Here is a 19,162-nt window from a genome sequence, read left to right as displayed (position 1 = left end):
GTACACACGCTGCATTGCTAGATATGTGTGCATTAATTGAAGATGAATGAACTAAAATGGACTTTCAATTTTTGGGGCTAAATACAGAGAGGATGTCAATTGTTAAGTCTTACCAGTTTGCGCTGAGCTCGCTGCCACTGCTCCTTCAACTCTTTTCTGCGTTTCTCATGTTCCAAGCGTCGCATATTCACTGGCTTCAGAGAGAATGAAACAACAGTGCAAAGAGAAAGTGTAATATTTTCATGCAGTGGGCTTTTTTTTCTTTCAGTGCTGGCCAATAACACACATTTGAAACATGATGCAGTCAATAGTTTGATCTCATACCTGCATATATGTCTGCTGCTGAAGTGTCAGAGATGTGTGGAGGACTCCATGTGCATGTTCCTGGTCCTGCTCCAAAGCCACTGAATAAATCGACTGGAAAGGCAAATATGGCTATGGATGAAAGACAGCAAAAGAAAGAGTTAAAAATGATAGAGCAAGGTTAAATCAGATACATCTCAGAGTAAAGCTGACCATACACCAGTAGAATGCATTACAAAAATATTTGTTTTCAGATCGCTTGTTCAATTTTCTAATAGTTAATGGGGTCAAACTGGTAATTGATTTCGACCATAGTGACAAATTTAAAAAAATCGAAGTGGCAGGATGGAAAATTTTTCTTGAATGAACAAATTTCTAACAGTAAATGTGTTGTCTCTTTGGGAAATTTCATTCATTTTCAAAAACAAAATGTTAAAACCAAATTAAATTTCAAACGGCATTCGTCAAGTCTCTGATTGCATTATGGAATATCCTAATAGCATCTTAGTTATGAGCATTCACAATAAAATCTTCCTGTGTGTGGCTAACTTAAGAATTCACATGATGACTTTACACTGACTATTCTAAATATAATGGACATAATGACTCATAGATCACTAGATAAAGTATCATAAGCCATATCATTCTCCATTTCAATCTGTAGCATGCATGGTGATTTAGAGGAAAAAGGGTAAGCAATGTTCAAGAGGGGCTGTTTAAACCTGTTAAAGGGTAGAGCAAAGCAAATGCATGGAAGAAAATTCCAGGAAATTCAATATTATTTAATACTCACACATATTGTACACTTAAAAATCTGAGAGAAAGATGAATACTTTTATCAGAAACCTTAGATGGGCAACCCATCTGCCTGACAAGCTGAATACTAGTATGGAGGAAGTAAAGCTGGGAATAAAGCTGGTCATACACTGGTAGATTTTTGTACAAACGTTCATACGAAGAATCTCATCAGAACATTTATTAATGCTATCAGAGACTTGATGAATGTCATTCAAAATTTTTATGTGATTTTAACACTTGATTTTGGAGTTCATGGAGTTTCTCCAACACAAATCACAATCACTGATAGAATTTTATTCATTTGGGAAAAAAGTTCCATCCTGCTCCTTTTTCTTTTATGGTTGAAAAAGATCACTAATTTGTCCCCACTAGCTTTTAAAAAAATCATTCCAAAATTTTACTGGTGTATGGGCAGCTTACTCAGTGTCATCACTGACTGTGAGAATCAATCAGAGAAAGGCTGTTTAAATTAGAGGCTCCTGAGACAAGTATTTAGGTGTGGGATAGATTTGCCTGTTAAATAAAAGAAAGCTAATTATGCTACAAAAAGTCCCAGGGTCCATCAACACTTGTGTGTTTTAGTCAATGCATTCATTTTATCACAAAAAAAGGCTACACAAATCTAAATTCCATTCATTTTCATGAGGTTTACATATTTATTCAACATGGTGAGAAAAATCCTACATTAAATGCATTTTTTTGCATAGTTAGCACATCTGTACCACAGAAACTTTGAGCCTTGAAAGTTGTGCCAGTATACATAATGGTGCAATGTGCATGCCTGTCCTGGACATCCCATGCTGTCTTTTAGCCCAGCGCCTGCTCCAATCAGTAACATTCTGGTCACACAAACATTCCTGTTTAGGCAGCAAAGAAGAGGGGGGGGAGAGTGCATTTGGTCCCACTGCTTCTTATCTTGTGAGCAAACATTAGAAAACAGATATGGTTTTCTAACCTTATTATTTTGTCCCCCAAGAAAAGTAGTGTGAGGCTTTGGCGGCTACCACAAAGAAATAAGATTGTTACCTGAAATAACATTTTCATCGCTAATGTTAAAATTCCTTGTAACTAGTAATCCATTTTGTCTTTTATATCCTCAAATACCAAGTTGATTTGTCCACATATGTCAAGTGCAAAGAATTTGTTTAAATAAAGTAATATGGAATACCTGAACATTCACTACAATGGGTTCCTGTGACTCAAAGACATGATTGAAGTGTCACACAAAATGTCATTCACACCAGATATGCTGCTCAGTCCTACCATACCAGCCATTAACAATATAAATATACAATATAAATATAAAGGAAAGCGAAAAACTGACTTGTGGCCTTTGCTGGGGAAATAATTGGACAGGTTTACCAGTGTGGAGTGCAGAGCCAAACGTTCTGCAAAGCTGAGATTTACATTTGTTATGAGCAAATAGGGCACAATCGAATGTTTTCTTGTGCTGAATAAATGCAGTTGTTGGAAAATACTGCATTATGTCCACTAGATGGAGCTGAGGAGCTAAGCAAATAAATGTTTCCTATGTTTCTCAGCTCCATCTTTTGGTCATGATGTGGCATATTCCAACATTACATTAAACAAAAATGTCAGTTTCGCAAACTTTTTATCAATACACCCCTTGGTATACTTTATGGTGATGAACCAATAAACCAAATTATTTCAGTACTTCTCCTCATCACAATTATTCTCTTACCTCTTGTGTTATGGCACCTTTGGTGGTGTTCACCAGTTTCTGAAGTCCCTTGGCATACTCCATCTCTGTAGATAATGGGAATAAAAGGAAAGTTAGCCTTGTAATGACACAGTATGCAATACAATAACACTGTAAAACCTAAGAAACAAAAGAAAAAACTAGGAGAGAGTGTGCAAACTGACATAATGTGAAACACAGACATTAACATTTTTTAATTTGATATAAATGGAAGATGTATGGAGGGCAGGGGTAGGCAACCTCTGCATTCCAGGTGTGGTGAAGCTACAGGGTCCACGTGCCTCTGCCTCTGGGAGTCATGCCTGTGGTTGTCAGAGTCTTAAAATGCCTCATGGGGCTTGCAGTTCCACAACAGCTGGAGTGCCGAGGTTGACTACTTTGATGTAGGAGGTCTTATTTCAATTTATTTTAACGTTATCCCTTCTCCCCCAGCCTACCCAGGATTGTCCTCTTCTCAATGTAACTGGTCAGATCTTTCATGTATTTTGCAAGTTTTTTGGCATAGGAGAAAGCCGCTCGTACACCTCCTTCACTCTTCTGTAAGATGATGTCCACATCATCACCAAAAGGGCTTCCTGTAATCATACAACATCAATACATCATGCCACAGATATTCTCAATGGAGCTTTCAACTTCACTGTGTTGATGTAAATTATAGCTTTGCTCACCTGAATCCACATACTCTGCACTGGCCAATGTACTCTCCGCTCCAGAAAGACTACCGTATAAGCTCTCCATGGACTGTTTTGAGGTAAAAGGTTGAAAATCAAATATTGAACTAGAGTTATAGGGCCAGTAGGAGGCTAGAACTCTAACATAATTCAAATAAAACTGAATAGGTATGACATGCAACCACATAAACTACAACCATGCCTTACCTGACTCTGATCCCCGAGTGGTAAAGATAATAAGGTGCTACTGTCCACTTCTCCCATAAGGAATTCTGAGATTCTGAAATAGATATAACAAATACATGTACAATGCAAAAAATTATCCACGTTCACTACTGTATTTCCAAGAATATTTATTCCCCATATCCCTTGCAAGATCCCTACAACTCACGTGCTGCTAAAGCACACAGCCATGCTCTCCAAAGCTTTCTCAAAGTCACGCTTTTCATTTTCAATGCTTGCTTCATAGTGGAAACCTGTTATATAAAGGTTTAAGAAGGGACTGATGAAACATGATAACATGTGGAAGATTTCAAATTTTACCACATCACTGAATATTTAATGGATTCTACAACTTGTCTGGAACAATTCTGACCTTTAACTTTGGAGATGAGGGTCCCAGCTGCAGTCAGAGTCTCAACAGTGTTGAGGAGAGGATATTTGTTTATTACTTGGCGAAGGAGTCTTAGTGCTTCCCCAAGACACTCATGAGCCAGTGGACGCCGGGTTTCCTTTACCTCTGTAGGTCAAAAAAAGAAAATATATGCTCATATACAAGCTTATAGAAATAATTCTGCTTTTTTTTTAAACATATATTACTTTACAGAACATCACTTAATTTAATTAATAAGATTTGTTGTTCTCTAACCCTAAATTAATACCTAGGACTGCAAAAGCAACCACCAAGACAGAATGTATTGTAACTTTATGTATTTATTACATTTTACCACTGTATAGTCAATGCTTGACACTTCTCGACAAACTAAGAAATAAAATAAAAGGGGTTAGAGATGTGAACTATCGAGTCCTGACAAGAATTAGGGAATATGCAAATATCAATTGGACTGTTATGTAAACTGTTATGTAACTACATATCCCTTTATTCCAATGCTTGTCATTTCCATAGGGTGCACTTACTTATTCACATGAATATATACACCGATCAGCCATAACATTATGACCTCCCGCCCAATATAGAGTAGTTCCCCCGTTTGCTGCCAAAACAGCCCTGATATGTCGAGGCATGGACTCCACTAGACCTCTGAAGGTATGATGTGGTATCTGGCACCAAGCTGGCAGTAGTAGATCCTTTAAGTCCTGTAAGTTGTGAGGTGAGGCCCCCATAGATAGGACTTGTTGTTCCAGCACATCCCACAGATCGATTGGAATGAGATCTGGAGAATTTGGAGGCCAAGTCAACACCTCAAACTCATTGTTGTGTTCCTCAAATAATTCTTGAACCATTTTCTGCAGTGTGGCAGGGCGAATTATCCTGCTGCAAGAGGCCACTGTCATCAGGGAATACCATTTCCAAGGGATATACTTGGTCAGCACCAATGTTTAGGCAGGTGGTACGTGTCAAAGTAACATCCACATGAATGGCAGGACCTAAGGTTTCCCAGAAGAACATTGCCCTAAGCATCATACTGTCTCCTCGCTGGCTTGCCTTCATCCCATTGTGCATCCTGGTGCCATTTCTTTTTCAAGTACACACACGCGCCCGCCACTTCACATGATGTAAAAGAAAATGTGATTTATCAGACCAGGCCACCTTCTCCTATTGCTCCATGGTCCAGTTCTGATGCCCACGTGCCCATTGTTGGTGCTTTTGGCAGTGGACACAAGTCAGTATGGGCACCCTGACCAGTCTGTGGCTACATAGCCCCATACGCAAAAAAAACTGCAATGCACTGCGTGTTTAGACACTTTTCTATCGGAAGCAGCATTAACTTTTTCTGCAATTTGAGCTACAGTAGCTCTTTTATTGGATCAGACTACATAGGCCAGCTTTCGCTCCCCACATGCATCAGTGAGCCTTGGCCACCGCTGAACCTGTCACCAGTTCACCAGTTTTCCGTCCTTGGACCTCTTTTGGTAGGTCATGATCAGTGTAGACCGGGAACATCCCACAAGAACTGCAGTTTTGGAGTTGCTCTGACCCAGTCATCTAGCCATCACAATTTGGCCCAACTCGCTCAAATCCTTACACTAGCCAATTACATTATATAAATAAAATATTTTGTATATTTAGTATATTAAGTATCAAAAGGTCTTTTAAATCATTCTCATCACCACACCAGAATTAACCATTGTAAAATGAATAAAATCATTTAAATAGTAAAACGAAATACTAATAAATCTAAGTAACAGCACTTCCCCACAAAATTGCTTCTTTTTTCCTGTGTTACTAACATATTTATTATACTGGAATGCTTGACTTCACACCCAGCCTGCTTCTCTGCTGTGTCTCCAAACTTAGGAAAAATAATTACGGAAAACTATTACAAGCATTGGGGCGGCAGTTCACAAACTGACCCTTCACACTTCTAAATAGAGTGAAGGACAAGTTGGAACAACTCCTTGTGTGATGAGCTCCCTCAACTACCTGCCCTCTTGGAGTAGAAAAACAGCCCAATAATCCCAAGCAATTCTTGGAATCTCGCTTCTATTGAGTGATCTACAGACAGCTTAAGGCTCCATTCACAGCTCAACGTGAGCCAAGCCAGATGATTTAGAGGCATTGTTGCACATTTTCTGCGTGACTTGTAGTAAAGGAGCAAAATAGTAAATAGACTTTTTAATCTGGAGCGTCTGAATAATGCTCACAAACATGCAAGTATTTTATAGATGCTCCCATTAAAATCTATGAGGACAAAATGCACGATTCTGCCCCAAAAGATGCTCATGTACTATTTTGAGCTTTATGCAAACTAGGAACAACTGACAGTGCTCAGGTGTAAACAGGGGCAATTGAGAACAATGGGATTCTTCTTGTTGAGCGTTGTCACGCTTAGGGAAAGGAGATAAAAAACGCCTTTGTGTGAATGGGGTCACTGAGACCCTGATTTAAACTGGACAAAATGAAGAGCGGTACACTTTCGCATTTCTATACTGGGTGTTAGGGGTCCTGGCACTGACTACAACAGCGGAGGCAGGTGAGGATGCAGCTGTTCTAGGCTTAAGAATAGCTGATAGCTTCTTTTGTAACACTAGTAACTTCTCTTTAGTGTTACATTCTGTACAAATTGCAGCTGTTTTCTTTCCTTTCCGTTTAGATCACTTTGTTGCTTTGTTATTAATGATTCTAATAAGCTCAATAAGCAGAAATTTCCTACTGTATATTCCGATAACATGAAACATAGATGTTTTGATTTATTTAAAGTTTTTTCTATTTTTAGAAAGATGTGACTATTTTAAGACAGTTACTTGTTTCTTCTAGCTGTTTCCTGACCTGAATTGTAAATAGTTTTTTTCCCCAAGAAGTCCCTCTCCCTGCTCATTCTGCCAATATTCTTGTTACAATGCTGCTAAGCACTCCATTAGAAGCGTTTGAATGTGTTCAGATGGCTAAAAACAGCTGTGAGCACTGCAGAAGAGATTGGCCAATCAAGATCATATGATCGGTAAGCAAGCAGAGTGGTTCCAGCTCATGTGATGACCATGCCCACTCATGGTAAACATTGTGAAGCAGGGAGAATTTGCTACTGCAGGAAGTTTTCCAGGATATAAAGTATATGTCCACTTTTGCAGCCAAATTTGGATAACACCTACTCAATACTTGTTACCCAATCTCATTCACATAGCACGATTTAAAAAAAACGTAAAAGTTGCAACTTACCTTTTTTTAGATGATCTTTCTTCTAATTTCAGGACTGTAAAATCCTGCTTAGTTCTCACTGTCTGGGGGGTTGGGGAGAGTGTTGTTACAAATAATTGAACCTGTCTCTAGTGTGCTGGCAGATATTATTGTCAATTGTAAACTAGATGAGCAGGACTGTCTGTCCTAACAAAGCCCTGAAGACATTGCATGTTAAAGAGGGGGGTCCTGTTCTTCGTCTAACGGGGTTATTCACAAAAGGGTGAAGAGTTTGAATTGGAGAATTTTTCTACATCAGCTATGTTGTTCTAGATTGTTCACTTCTCCTGCCTTCTCCAAACTCTTCACCCTTTTGTGAATAGCCCTGTTAGTCTTTCTGTTAGGACAGTCAGAGTTTCCTGTAACTGAAATTGAGAGAGAAACTTGCAAAGGCCTGCTAAATAGAGATATCTAAAAGGTGATATTTATTTTGAATTAATTTTCCGTTATGTTGTGTGAAAAGGGACACATAATAAAAAGAGGGTGCTCAGCTTCAGGGCCAAGTTGCACCAAAGCTGGCCATACACTGTATGAATTTTAGATGGTTCTTGATAAACCAACAGAGATATATTCAGTGGGTGGACCTGTCACCCCCGTCCAGCATCCTTTAATCATAAAATCAAAGTAGCCGGATGGGAAATGTTCGGCCAAATAGTGATGGCAGCCAATCATATGCCGTCACTATTCCGGTATTCTGACAGAAGTATGCCCGTCGCTGTCAGAATACAAATGACACACCAGGAGACTTGTCCACCCATGCTGCTTAGCGTGGATGGAGAAATCTGTTATATTTTTTTTGTTCAGCCCGCAGGTTGATCTAAAAATAACAGTGTATGGCTAGCTTTAGACTAAAGTCATTATTCAATACCATAAATGGTGTCTCTCCGCACTGCAAACAGAATTCAAACCATGCAAATAATGCAAGGAGCCCATACAGCAACTAAGGTATCAGCACAATCAGAAATAGTCATGTAAATACTGGGATGCTTTCCTTCATTGTCATGTAAAATATAAATCATCATGAAAATTTGAAATTTGTCAAAGTTAAAACAAACACAAGAAATTCGGAAGGACTAGAACATTTTCATGCATTTTGAATGCAGTAGTGGTATGTGCTGTATAATGAAACAATAATTTATCTTTTAAAACTTTTTTTAGAGCATACAAATTATTAGGAATTCACCGATATATCGGCTGCCGAAACATATCGGCCGAAAATGGCACTTTTGGCATAATGCCGAAAGTGCAATTTTCTGCCCGATACAGCGGTGCATCCATTCTTTCTCTCCTCCTTGCTGGACGCTGCTCTGTGTCCCAGCCGGGAGGAGAGGACCTGTCACAGGCGGCTGAGCGCTGCAGGAGGAGAGCGCTGTGAGCGGCCAGCGTCTCTCCTCCCACACCGCTCAGCCTCCTGTGACAGATCAGAGAGCAGTGTGGGCAGAGACAGCCAGGCTGAGCACCGCTCGCTCAGCCTCCTGTGACAGCTGTCAGGAAGGAGAGCGGGGTACAAACACTCAGCGATCAGAGATTGCTGAGTGTTTATAAATGAGGACACAGTATGGTTACTGTATCCTCAATTATGAATGAATGAGAAGTGATCTACATCACCTCCTGTTCATTCATGATTGTGGTTATAGTAAACATACTCTGTTCTCATGTTATGAATGAACAGGAACACTCAGTATAGAGGATTCCTGTTAATTTATAACTGGGGCTGCAGAAAAAGAGATTGAGGGCTCTGTGTTCTCAATCTCTTTTTCTATTTTAAAAGGGAAATATCAGGGGTCTGTTTAGAGCCCCAATATTTCCCCGAAGCCCCTAAAAGTTAAGTAAAAAATAATAATATTTAACAAAAAATGAATAAATAAAAATAAATATAAAAAAATGTAAAGTTTTCGGTTTCGGCCTGACAATTTTTTTATATTTTGGTTTTGAAATTAAAATTTCGGTGCACCTCTACAAATTATCATAATTTTACAAACATTATTTTTCCCCCTTGAGGGAAGTAGTGCTGGAAGCATCTGTCTGCAATGCTTCCTCCTCCCAGTCTCCTCCTTATTGACTTTAGCATGAAACCCTTGGCCAAATGTTCCTGTGTCTCAACTGACCCTGAAAATGTAGTAAATGGAAGAGTCTCTAAATCTCCATTGATAACACTTGTGCCTCCACTGGCATGTAGATACAAAAGAGTTCCGAAACCTCAACGCCAGGCTAGTGTTTTTTGTGGAGTCAAGCATTTTTTGACCTGCATGCTTTTAGCTGATCTACAGCCAGTCTTTAACTGACATGTGTGCTAGTCATTGATATATCAGGGTAGTTTACAGCACGGGGATAGGAATTGTTTTATTCACCTTTGATACACTAGCATAGCTCTAATCCAACTATACAAGTAGTCTTAAACATTTTCAGTATAGGGATATATATTTTCCAATATTTGCAACCTATTCTATCATACCCTGTGTGGTAACTCTAATGACTTTATCCTATTATGAACTCCCTGTATGTATATTTCAATAAAATTCATGTAAATGGAATGTTGTGTATTCTTCATATTTAACAAAAATAGTATGAACATTTCCCATGGTTTATGGGATTATCCATGGCTATCTCAGCCTATTTAATTAATCCTCATCCAGATTTCATCTAGTATTAACTGATCTTATTCACTCAGTTTTGTGTACTATAAATCACCATGCTTAATCAAATTTAAACAAACAAAGCAAAAACAAAATAGGCTTAGTAAAGATTCCAGACTACAAATTGGGTTTTTTAGGGCCGGGCAAACAGCAATAAAGTAAACACCCTATAGAACACACGTTACAAAAAAAGGTAATCACCTAAGAGGTCGTTCTTAAAAAAACAAACAAAAAACAAACCCTATAAATAGCTCAAAAACACATAAGGTTTCAATCTGAGTACAGATAGGCCATTCCTATGGCTGACAATATTACGTGCATAACATGATTTTGTAGAAGGACATCCACTGTGTACATAGCAATGGTATTTCCTTTGTTAGCGCGCACACTTAAACTGTCTGAGAAAAAAAGACCCTACAGATATTTTTGTGAGACCGTAGACACTTCAGCAGACCTCTTTCATAAAGAAGAGGCTATTTATAGGTTGCACAGATTTTTCAACCAGACTACTGTCCCCCCCAGATGGGTGGACAAATCATCAAAGCTCTATTTAAATATTCTGCTGCCTCATGCATTTGTGATAGATGATGGGTTTTCATAAAGATGCTGCTACTTTTTGAACATGAATGCTACCTACTGTATTTATTTTAACAGAAGTTAATTCAGTAAGGTTTTTTTCCATTCTGTCTGCTTTATATCGTAAACTGCTATCACACTATATGGCCTATCAGCCAGGAACTTCTGACTGTTTTCAGCAACCCATACATCCCTCTTGTTTCAATTCCCAGGTTGGCTTTACCTTCCACGTTAATGTTAATATTATACTTGAGAATAGTCCCCCTTTCCCCATTTGCCTTGTCGCCATAGGTCCATCTCCAAAGGTTCCTTAGGTAAAACCTATGTTTTAATGCCCCCCAATATCTGACTTGTGCAGCAATTTCAGATAATTCTTATGTGCGACCCTTTACAATTTGGCCCTACGGTTGTGAAAAACACCTCTTCCGTGTTGGAGTAAATTGTGTCGCACATGTAAGTATTGTAGCGCAGACAAAATTCTGTCTGAGGCAATTCATATACACCTTAGCGACAGTAAGGTGTCGCAAGTTGAGCCATTTGTTGCATGGACGGGAGACAGATTTCTAATGAGTGCCTACGACACTCTTTATGAATTCCAGGGACTGTTTTCCACATGCTGAGACATTCCCTGGAGTTCATATAGAGTGTTGTAGACACTATTTAGAATTCCATTGTGCAACCACATGACAAATGTTAGTGTATGTCCTAGTATCATTTTTCTGTTGGAAACAAGAGCATTCATTTGGCATAAGCTCCGGCATTTGCGGTGCGGAACACACTTTGTCCTTAGTGCAGGTCTGTAAGGCTGAGCCTGATAAAATCACAGACTCAACGATACTGAGCTCTCTACCTGGCCACTGTCACGCAGGCAGGCGCAGTAGCCGAGCATTTTTGCTGTGGGTGAGCTGAGACAGATGAGGAACTCTGAAAGACTAGTTTCCCATCAGGTCTACCTCCCTTGTGATTGACAGCAGGCAGTGGGAGGATTCCATAGCTGACAGTGTCCTTAAGAACCAGTGATGCTGACAGTGGGCAGAGACTGATGGGTATGCCAATGGACTAGTTCCCCATCAGGTCTGACTGATGACAAGCAGATTCCATAGACTATAGCAGCCTGTCCTATCTGCTCAGTCGGCCCACTGCCTGCTGTCCATCACAAGAGAGGTGAACCTGATGGGTAACTAGCCTCTCAGAGTTCCCAATCAGGCTCTGCCCACTGTCAGCATCATTGATTGTTAATAGGCTATTGACAAGTCTCTGTTGGCAAGTCTTGGCAATCACTGACTCATCACCTGCCCCATTCAGCTGTCTCCCGGAGATTCCACAGCCAACAGCTGAATGTGAACGTTTATGGATACCCAGTGCCTGAATTTCTAACTAGGCAATGAAGGCATCTGCCTATAGGCACCCTCCACAGAGGGGCACCGCTCCTCTGTCTGTATTATTTTTATTTATTTTTTCTACAGTTGTCCCCGCCTGATCGGGGCTGCGCAACCTCGGGAAGACAGAAGGTGGGGTTGGGCAGGGGTCTTGGATGTGGATTGCTTTGCTTTATTGTATTAAGCACAGGGACGGCAGGGACTTTTTATCCCGGGAGGTTGGCAGGCTCCAGAGAAGTAAATCCGACCCTGTGGCACAAATCTCAACAATTTGATTTACATTTGTATTCAGTGCACACATAGTGAAGCAACTCTTCCCATATCTACACAGAAAGGCTATGCTCTCTGAGGAATAACAAGTACTTCCAGCACTTGCACGTGTTAGTTATGGCCTGGGAGACAACACATACACTCACCGACTCACACAAGCAATGTGGGAATCAATAGCATTCCTTGTAAATAAATATTAAACAGACTAGCCAACCTTAAGTTGGTCATTCATGTTACAATTGGATTGCACAGCCATTGCACAATTTCATTTACCAACAATTATGCAGTATGAGATCCTATCCAAACAATCTGTTCAAATTATATAGTTGTTGGTAAATCTAACGGTGGCCATAAAAGTAGCAATTTGTGATTGATCTGGGTACAAGCGATTCATCATTTATTATTGAGAGAAACAACACAGACGGTATTGTTTGGGACTTTGCCGAAATACCATGCAAAAATCTAAACAATCTCTTAAAAACCATCATTTAATCAATATGTATTGTAATCAATTCACTGGCACACCTGCAGATATTTGTTAGATCGGTCAGAGGTCATGTTAAAAATTGACAAATTTTTAACATGGACAGAGTCAAAATTGATCAGAAGCTCACAAAAATCAATCAAATAGAGGGTCTCGGGTTTGCGATTTTAATTTAGTCAAATTAAATGATTGATTAAATGATCATATCGATACATATGCGATCACCATTAAAGAGATTGTTTAATCAGAATATAATATGTGTGGTCACAGGTAAAAGCTTTCCTCAGACGCTGTTATTTTGTAATTTGTTAGAAAGATGCTTTGCCCTTTTGGTAGACACTGCATACTTTCTAAACCTTACATAAATATTAGCAACAGTCCCAAAGCAGTGTTGCCTGATTACCTGTAATTAGTGTTAATTACCAAACCCCTCCAGTAGATCACAGGACCCTTGCTGCTGCAATTCCTTTTAATTAACTCTGTACATAAAAATGGACAGGGCAATCACTGTGTGGGGGTCTTTGAAGGGACTGAGCAGTGAAGATGTAAAATTCATAAAGAATCAATTACGTCAAAGGATTAACAAGAAAGAATAATGCAGCTATATTAGAACAAACCTCAAACAATCATATTGGATATTAGCATTAAACATTATGGGTTAAATGCAGAGCTGCCTGCTAATACTTAATGTTCAAATTCTCTATATTGGAAGGTGCTGCACAGACTGTTGGTGCTATATAAATCCTGTATAATAATAAAAATAATAATTTCATGGCACTGTTAAACCAACATGTACAAAATCAAGCACAGACAATATATTAAACTTTTGTACCTACAAGACTGCAAAGCCCCACCCCAGCTTTTCACACTCACCTTCTTCAGGTAGAAATATATTGGGATCCCCATTACTGGGTTCCTGAAGCATAGACTGGATTTTGGAACATAAGCACATTTCAGAACAAGGTGAAAGGAACTTTCCAACATAACTTCAGGGCACCACCTGCCCCTTAAGTAAATTGCAGATCTTCTGGCAAAAACTAAATGGCAACAATCCAGCCTCAACCTAAACTGCAGATGCAAATACTATCCAAGATCCCAGGTATTTCAGTTTATTGAATGGGCTGTAGTAGCGATTTGTCCGGGGACGCCACAATTATGTGCGAACAGATTCTTTCCGTGAATAAGCCAAGCTATGTCCTCTTTCAACCTCTCTACTTTGTTTCTCCCTCTCCTTTCTCCTCTCCTTCACTTCCCCCCTCACCCTGGGGGCTGCAGTCTGATTTGGTAATGGGGGAGGAGAAGAACACGGGCAAGCTGTATAAATACAGGATACAATCTACTTTGGGAAGAAAAAAATTCCAAAGGGGCTTATTAGGAGAAGAGTTCACTTAGTGCAAGCCACATACCAGAAACAAGACCTACCAGAAGTAGATTGACAGAAAGTGACAGTGAAAGACCCTACTTTTTCAGGATTTACAAAAGTCCACTTTGTTAACTGTTCCTTTAAAGCACATTGTGGGGAATTGATCAAAATTGGAGCAGACAGAATCTGGAGAAGTTGCCCATGACAACCAAATCAACTTCTCTCTTTAGTTTGTTCAGTTAAGGTTTGAAAATGAAAGAAAGAGAAATGTTGATTGGTTGCCATGCACAGCTGCTTCAGATTTTGTCTGCTCCAGTTTTGATAAATTCCCCCCATTATCTATTTTAAAGGCATATTCCACCTTTGGCAAAAATGTATTAATTGCACCCACATTGATGAAAGAAAATAATGTGCATTTGTTAATTTTTTTAATTGGAGAGCCTGCAAAGAATTGCAACGATGATCAGTGTATCGTGGATCCAATGCCCAGAATCCTTCAGGCTCTTCCTCCAGCCCCAGGTCCGTAATTAGGTATGGAGCTTCAGTTATAGGCTAGAAGAAGCTATCAGTGGACTAAAAGTGAAGTCATATATTGCTCCATTGAAACCTATAAGTCCCCCTGCCTCGGTGGCAGATGGGACTTGCAGTCTCTTTATTCCCAGATCCTGTAAGTGGGTGTGGTAATGAATGACGTGGTTGTGCGTGGCTCCACATCATTAATTCAAAGATCCACCAAGCAATGTTACAAATATCACCTCTGTCCTCTGGCTTTTTTTTTCTCTGTCATCAGAGAGCCAGGTCAGCATACGAATGGCATAGTTTACATTCAGTCTCTCTGTTGTCTGAATGGTAACTTTAGGCCAGGAACGGAAACAGGGAAGGCATCTGCTCCATATTCCTGCTTGAATAAATGTCTTCAGGATAAATAGCCATAAATGATGATAAAAAATGCCTTCCTTATTCTAAGTCCTTGTCTGCAGCTACAGTGCCGATGCAGACAGTCTGCATGTAAAAGAAATGCAATGCTTATAGCACACTGTGTCTTTGATCACAGCTTTCAATGCACAGGGAGAAGTTATATTGTCCAAGTTGTTTGGTGTTCTTGGATATATTACAAGCACTTATGTGTTTTAAAATTATAGCTACCCTTTACATCAGGGCTGCACTCACCAGGTTCTTGGGTGCCATAAACCTCCTGAATTTAAGGAGACCCTATCACTTAACAAATTGCAGATAAAAGCACAATAATTTAGAGTATTTTAAAAGCTTACTCGCAGTGTTTTTCCTTTCATAAATTATTTTTCATTCATTATTATTATTATACAGGATTTATATAGCGCCAACAGTTTGCGCAGCGCTTTACAATATAAGGAAGACATTCCAATCACAATACAATTCAAGACAAGATGGTAAGGAGGGCCCTGCCCGTGAGGGCTTACAATCTAAAAGGGAGGGGGAAGTGATACATGAGGAGGTAGCTGTGTGGGGATGAATTGTTTGAGAAAGTGATGGTTGAGCAGTTAGGTTGAGGTGGGATAGGCTTCCCTGAAGAGGTGAGTTTTCAGGGTACGCCTAAAGGCAGTCAAGGTGGGAGAACGACGGACAGGTTGGGGTAAAGAATTGGAGAGACTCTAGTGAAGTCCTGAAGGCGAGCATAGGAGGAGTTGACAAGGGAGCTAGAAAGCAGGAGGTCTTGGGAAGAGCGGAGCGGACGGTTAGGGTGATACTTTGAGACCATGTTTGAGATATAGCCGGGTGCAGAGTTGTAGATGGCTTTGTAAGTCATTGTTAATATTTTGAATTTTATCTTTTGGGGCGAGTGGAAGCCAGTGGAGGGATTAACAGGGGTGTTACATACACTGAACGGTTGGTTAGGTGAATGAGTCTGGCAGCTGCATTCATTATTCATGTATAATGTGCCGTTGAACTTGCTAGAAAATTAGACTACTCCAGAAAAGTTAAGCTGGTCACACACTAGTGTATTTTCGTACAAACATTTATGCAAAAAATCTGGTCAGAACATATATTTATTTTAATATTTAATTTTAAAAATCAATGGAAGTTCTCAACCTAAAACTGCATTCACTGTTACAATTACATTCATTAGAGATTTTTTTTTTGCATACCGCTCCTTCCATTTTTTGTTACTACGTTTAAAATCGATTGTCGTTTTGACCCTATTAGATAAAGCATACAAATGTTCTGAAAAACTATTCTTCGAACTAAATTCTACTGGTATATGGCTAGCTTTAATTCTCTAGCACAGCCCTCTCCCTCCTTGTACATCAAATTGCTTTATGAGTGTCTAATTACGGTTTGTGCTGATCAGGAATTTTTACCCCTCATTTCCCTACATAACCATTTATGAAGCAGCCAGGGAGGACAGAAGGGTAATACTATAGAGCGGGGGGTTGGGCAACTCTGACCCTCCAGCTGTTGTGGAACTTCAAATCCCATGAGGCATTGCAAGACTAACAGTTACAGGCATGACTCCCAGGGGCATGTTGGGGTTTGTAGTTAAAGCACAGCTGGAGGAATGGAGTAGCCCTCCCCTGCTATAGAGTGTGTCTTGAGTGACAGCTCTGAGTAGGCTGGGGCTATGGGATCACATCCAAGATGGCAGCACCCAACAGAAGTTTAAGGGCTTTTGGATGTCTACAGTTAAATAACATGCCTAAAACATGATATATGCACTTTATTATGGAAATATTTTTTTTTTTAAATGAATGGTCTGGCTACAGGTTTTTTAAAACTAGCCACAGGCATTATAAAGTTTTTGAAGATACATGCATCATTTGACCACTCACCAATCTTTCTTCAAGCAGATTATATTACAAACATGCATGCTCATATGACACAAAAGTGAATGTGTACTCATTCAGCAGGCACTCCTGGATGGATACATCAAATTAAGCAGTAAGCTCCGGCCATATAAAACAAAGCATATGGATTCTTGGTTCTCTATATACAACCATATGTAGAAATGTAGGGAAAAGAACTGTAAAAAAAAACAAGAAAACAGAGTATACTTATGATAGCAGTTAGACTGCTTAGCAGAGACTAAAGCTGGCCACACCCTTGATGCTTTTTTCTCCTGTGGTCTCATAGGCTGAATGAAAAAAAAATGCTTCATTCCTCCATCCTCGCTAAACAACGTGGATTGGCGAAACGCTCCTGCCAGGCTTTTGTATCCGCAGCTGTCAGAATACCCCATCAGTGACGGCAGCTAATTGGTTCCACTCGACTCATTTGACAAAAATCTAATGAAATATCAACTTTTGTCAAACAGAGTGGTGCCAACAGGGCCACCCACAGCTCAAAGTTCAAATTCAAGCAGTGTATGGCCAGCTTATGGAAGGAGGATTATTGAAGGTTACATGGTGCTACTAGGCTACTTTTGCAATTTTTGTTCTTACATTTTCTCAAAGTATGCAGTATAAAAGGGCAATACTGACAAAACAAATGTTGATTCTGATAACCTGCTGTGGCATGTCATTGTCTGCACATTAGTATAAGTGGGATTTTGAAACCGCAGTCTTCCACGGGTCATATCTGCTGAAATCTAAATATGTGACTTCTAGAAATTACAGGTTATCTTCTTGTCTCCAGGCAAATTGTGCGTAGGTCAATCATTCTGTCCGCGCTTAAGCTGGTTACACACAGTGAATTTTGGCTGATTCAACAGGAATCGGGCGAAATTCAAACTGTTGGTGACCCATTCCCCTCAACAGAGTCAATTATTAGATTGACTTTTCCAGCAGGAACATGTTGGAAATGTCCCCGTTGGCTTGAATGGCCTGTTTGTTGATACACCGCCTTTTCAGTGCTTGCCAGCCGATGCATATATTTCACACTTCTGAGTGGGGGAATTTCTTCTCACCCACTAAACGCTGTGTTTTTTACCACTAGCTTGTATGTCTTTACAGGATGTACAAGCAAGTGGGAGAAACCATTGCGTTCGGTGGGAGAAATAGATATTTTACCTTATCAGCCAGTCAAATGCCTGCACTAGCCTGTGAGCAGTAAAGAGGATGTCAGGTAAGGCAAGTATGGAGCAGGGATGCCCACAATTGTTTGCGTTAATATCTACTTTTCAAATGACCAGCTCAATCAGATCTACCAAAGAATGGCACCTCCAGCACCAGAGCACAGGGTAGGTGTGATTACGCACTACAATGCAGTCATCCCACGGGAGTGTGTGTACTAGTGTGAACAGGGTCAAAAGCTGGCCATACGCTGCTCTATTTTTTTTTTGTTCAACCCACAGGCTGAACGAAAAAAAATTGAGCAGATTTTGGCATTAACACTAGGAGCGCATTGATTGAGGAATCCCGGCTTTTTTTTTTTCCGGCCACTTTCAGAATACCAGAACAGAGTCGACAGCTCATTGGCTGCCGGCTCCGTTTGTACGAAGACACATGTCCATTTTCATTAGATTCCCCATAGACCAACATGGGGTCCTGCAGTTTCCGTTTTTACCTCCATCGCAAGCTCCATACTGCTGTGATCAAGACAGGATCCATCCACGGATCCTCTCCTAATCAGCCCATGTGAAAGGGCCTTTCTTGCCACTTTGTAATTGTAGAGAGAAGGTTGCAGTCTGTCCAAAGACCTGCTTTATAGAGATATTTAAAAGGTGAGAAATACAATGTAAAAATTTATTTTTTGATATGCTGTGTAACTAGGGACTCAAACTTATAGAGGTGTTTTCTCAAATTTGTCCACAAAAGAGTAAGGAATTAATTAAAGTTACATGGAGGTTACTGTAGTCAAGGTTTGAGGAACAGTGCTTTCACAAAGATTTTTTCAAAGGCATTCATCTCTTTTTAAGTTATCCACATACTGTTATTAGTCTGAAGGGCTGAATGAGAAAAATCATTAGATTCCCCTGTGTATGCTAAAAACAGTGTGGATAGAGGAATCCCTGCTGGTTACGCCGCTACTGAATACCCAAGCAGCTCCTGCATCTGGCACTGTTCAGCCAACAATTTTCCACCCGTTTCCTTCGATAAAGGTTTACTGAAAAATCAACTTTGGTCAAATTTTGGCCAAGTCAGCAGGATGAAATACAAGCAATGTATGGCCAGTGTTAGTTCCCGAACGGGA

The 19,162-nt window shown here is 39.9% G+C and overlaps 1 protein-coding gene across 2 annotated transcripts in view; it reads right to left on the bottom strand.

Annotated features, from left to right (window-relative positions):
• Positions 1-19,162, bottom strand: part of ARHGAP45 (Rho GTPase activating protein 45) — a 67,531-nt gene that overhangs the window by 20,146 nt on the left and 28,223 nt on the right. For both annotated transcript variants that reach the window (XM_018559539.1, XM_018559540.1), the window contains exons 3-10: positions 4,088-4,231; positions 3,884-3,968; positions 3,700-3,772; positions 3,490-3,562; positions 3,259-3,396; positions 2,804-2,868; positions 325-435; positions 114-194 (exon numbers count right to left, since the gene is read on the bottom strand). In XM_018559539.1, the coding sequence (XP_018415041.1) occupies positions 114-194; positions 325-435; positions 2,804-2,868; positions 3,259-3,396; positions 3,490-3,562; positions 3,700-3,772; positions 3,884-3,968; positions 4,088-4,231 (770 nt within the window). The remainder of the gene's footprint in view (positions 1-113; positions 195-324; positions 436-2,803; positions 2,869-3,258; positions 3,397-3,489; positions 3,563-3,699; positions 3,773-3,883; positions 3,969-4,087; positions 4,232-19,162) is intronic.

Source organism: Nanorana parkeri, unplaced genomic scaffold (genome assembly GCF_000935625.1).
Source record: "Nanorana parkeri isolate BGI_ZX_2015 unplaced genomic scaffold, ASM93562v1 scaffold401, whole genome shotgun sequence".
Classification (NCBI taxonomy): Eukaryota; Metazoa; Chordata; class Amphibia; order Anura; family Dicroglossidae; genus Nanorana; species Nanorana parkeri.
The sequence above is the reverse complement of the archived record's forward strand: the minus strand, read 5'-3'. Positions and strand labels throughout refer to the sequence as shown.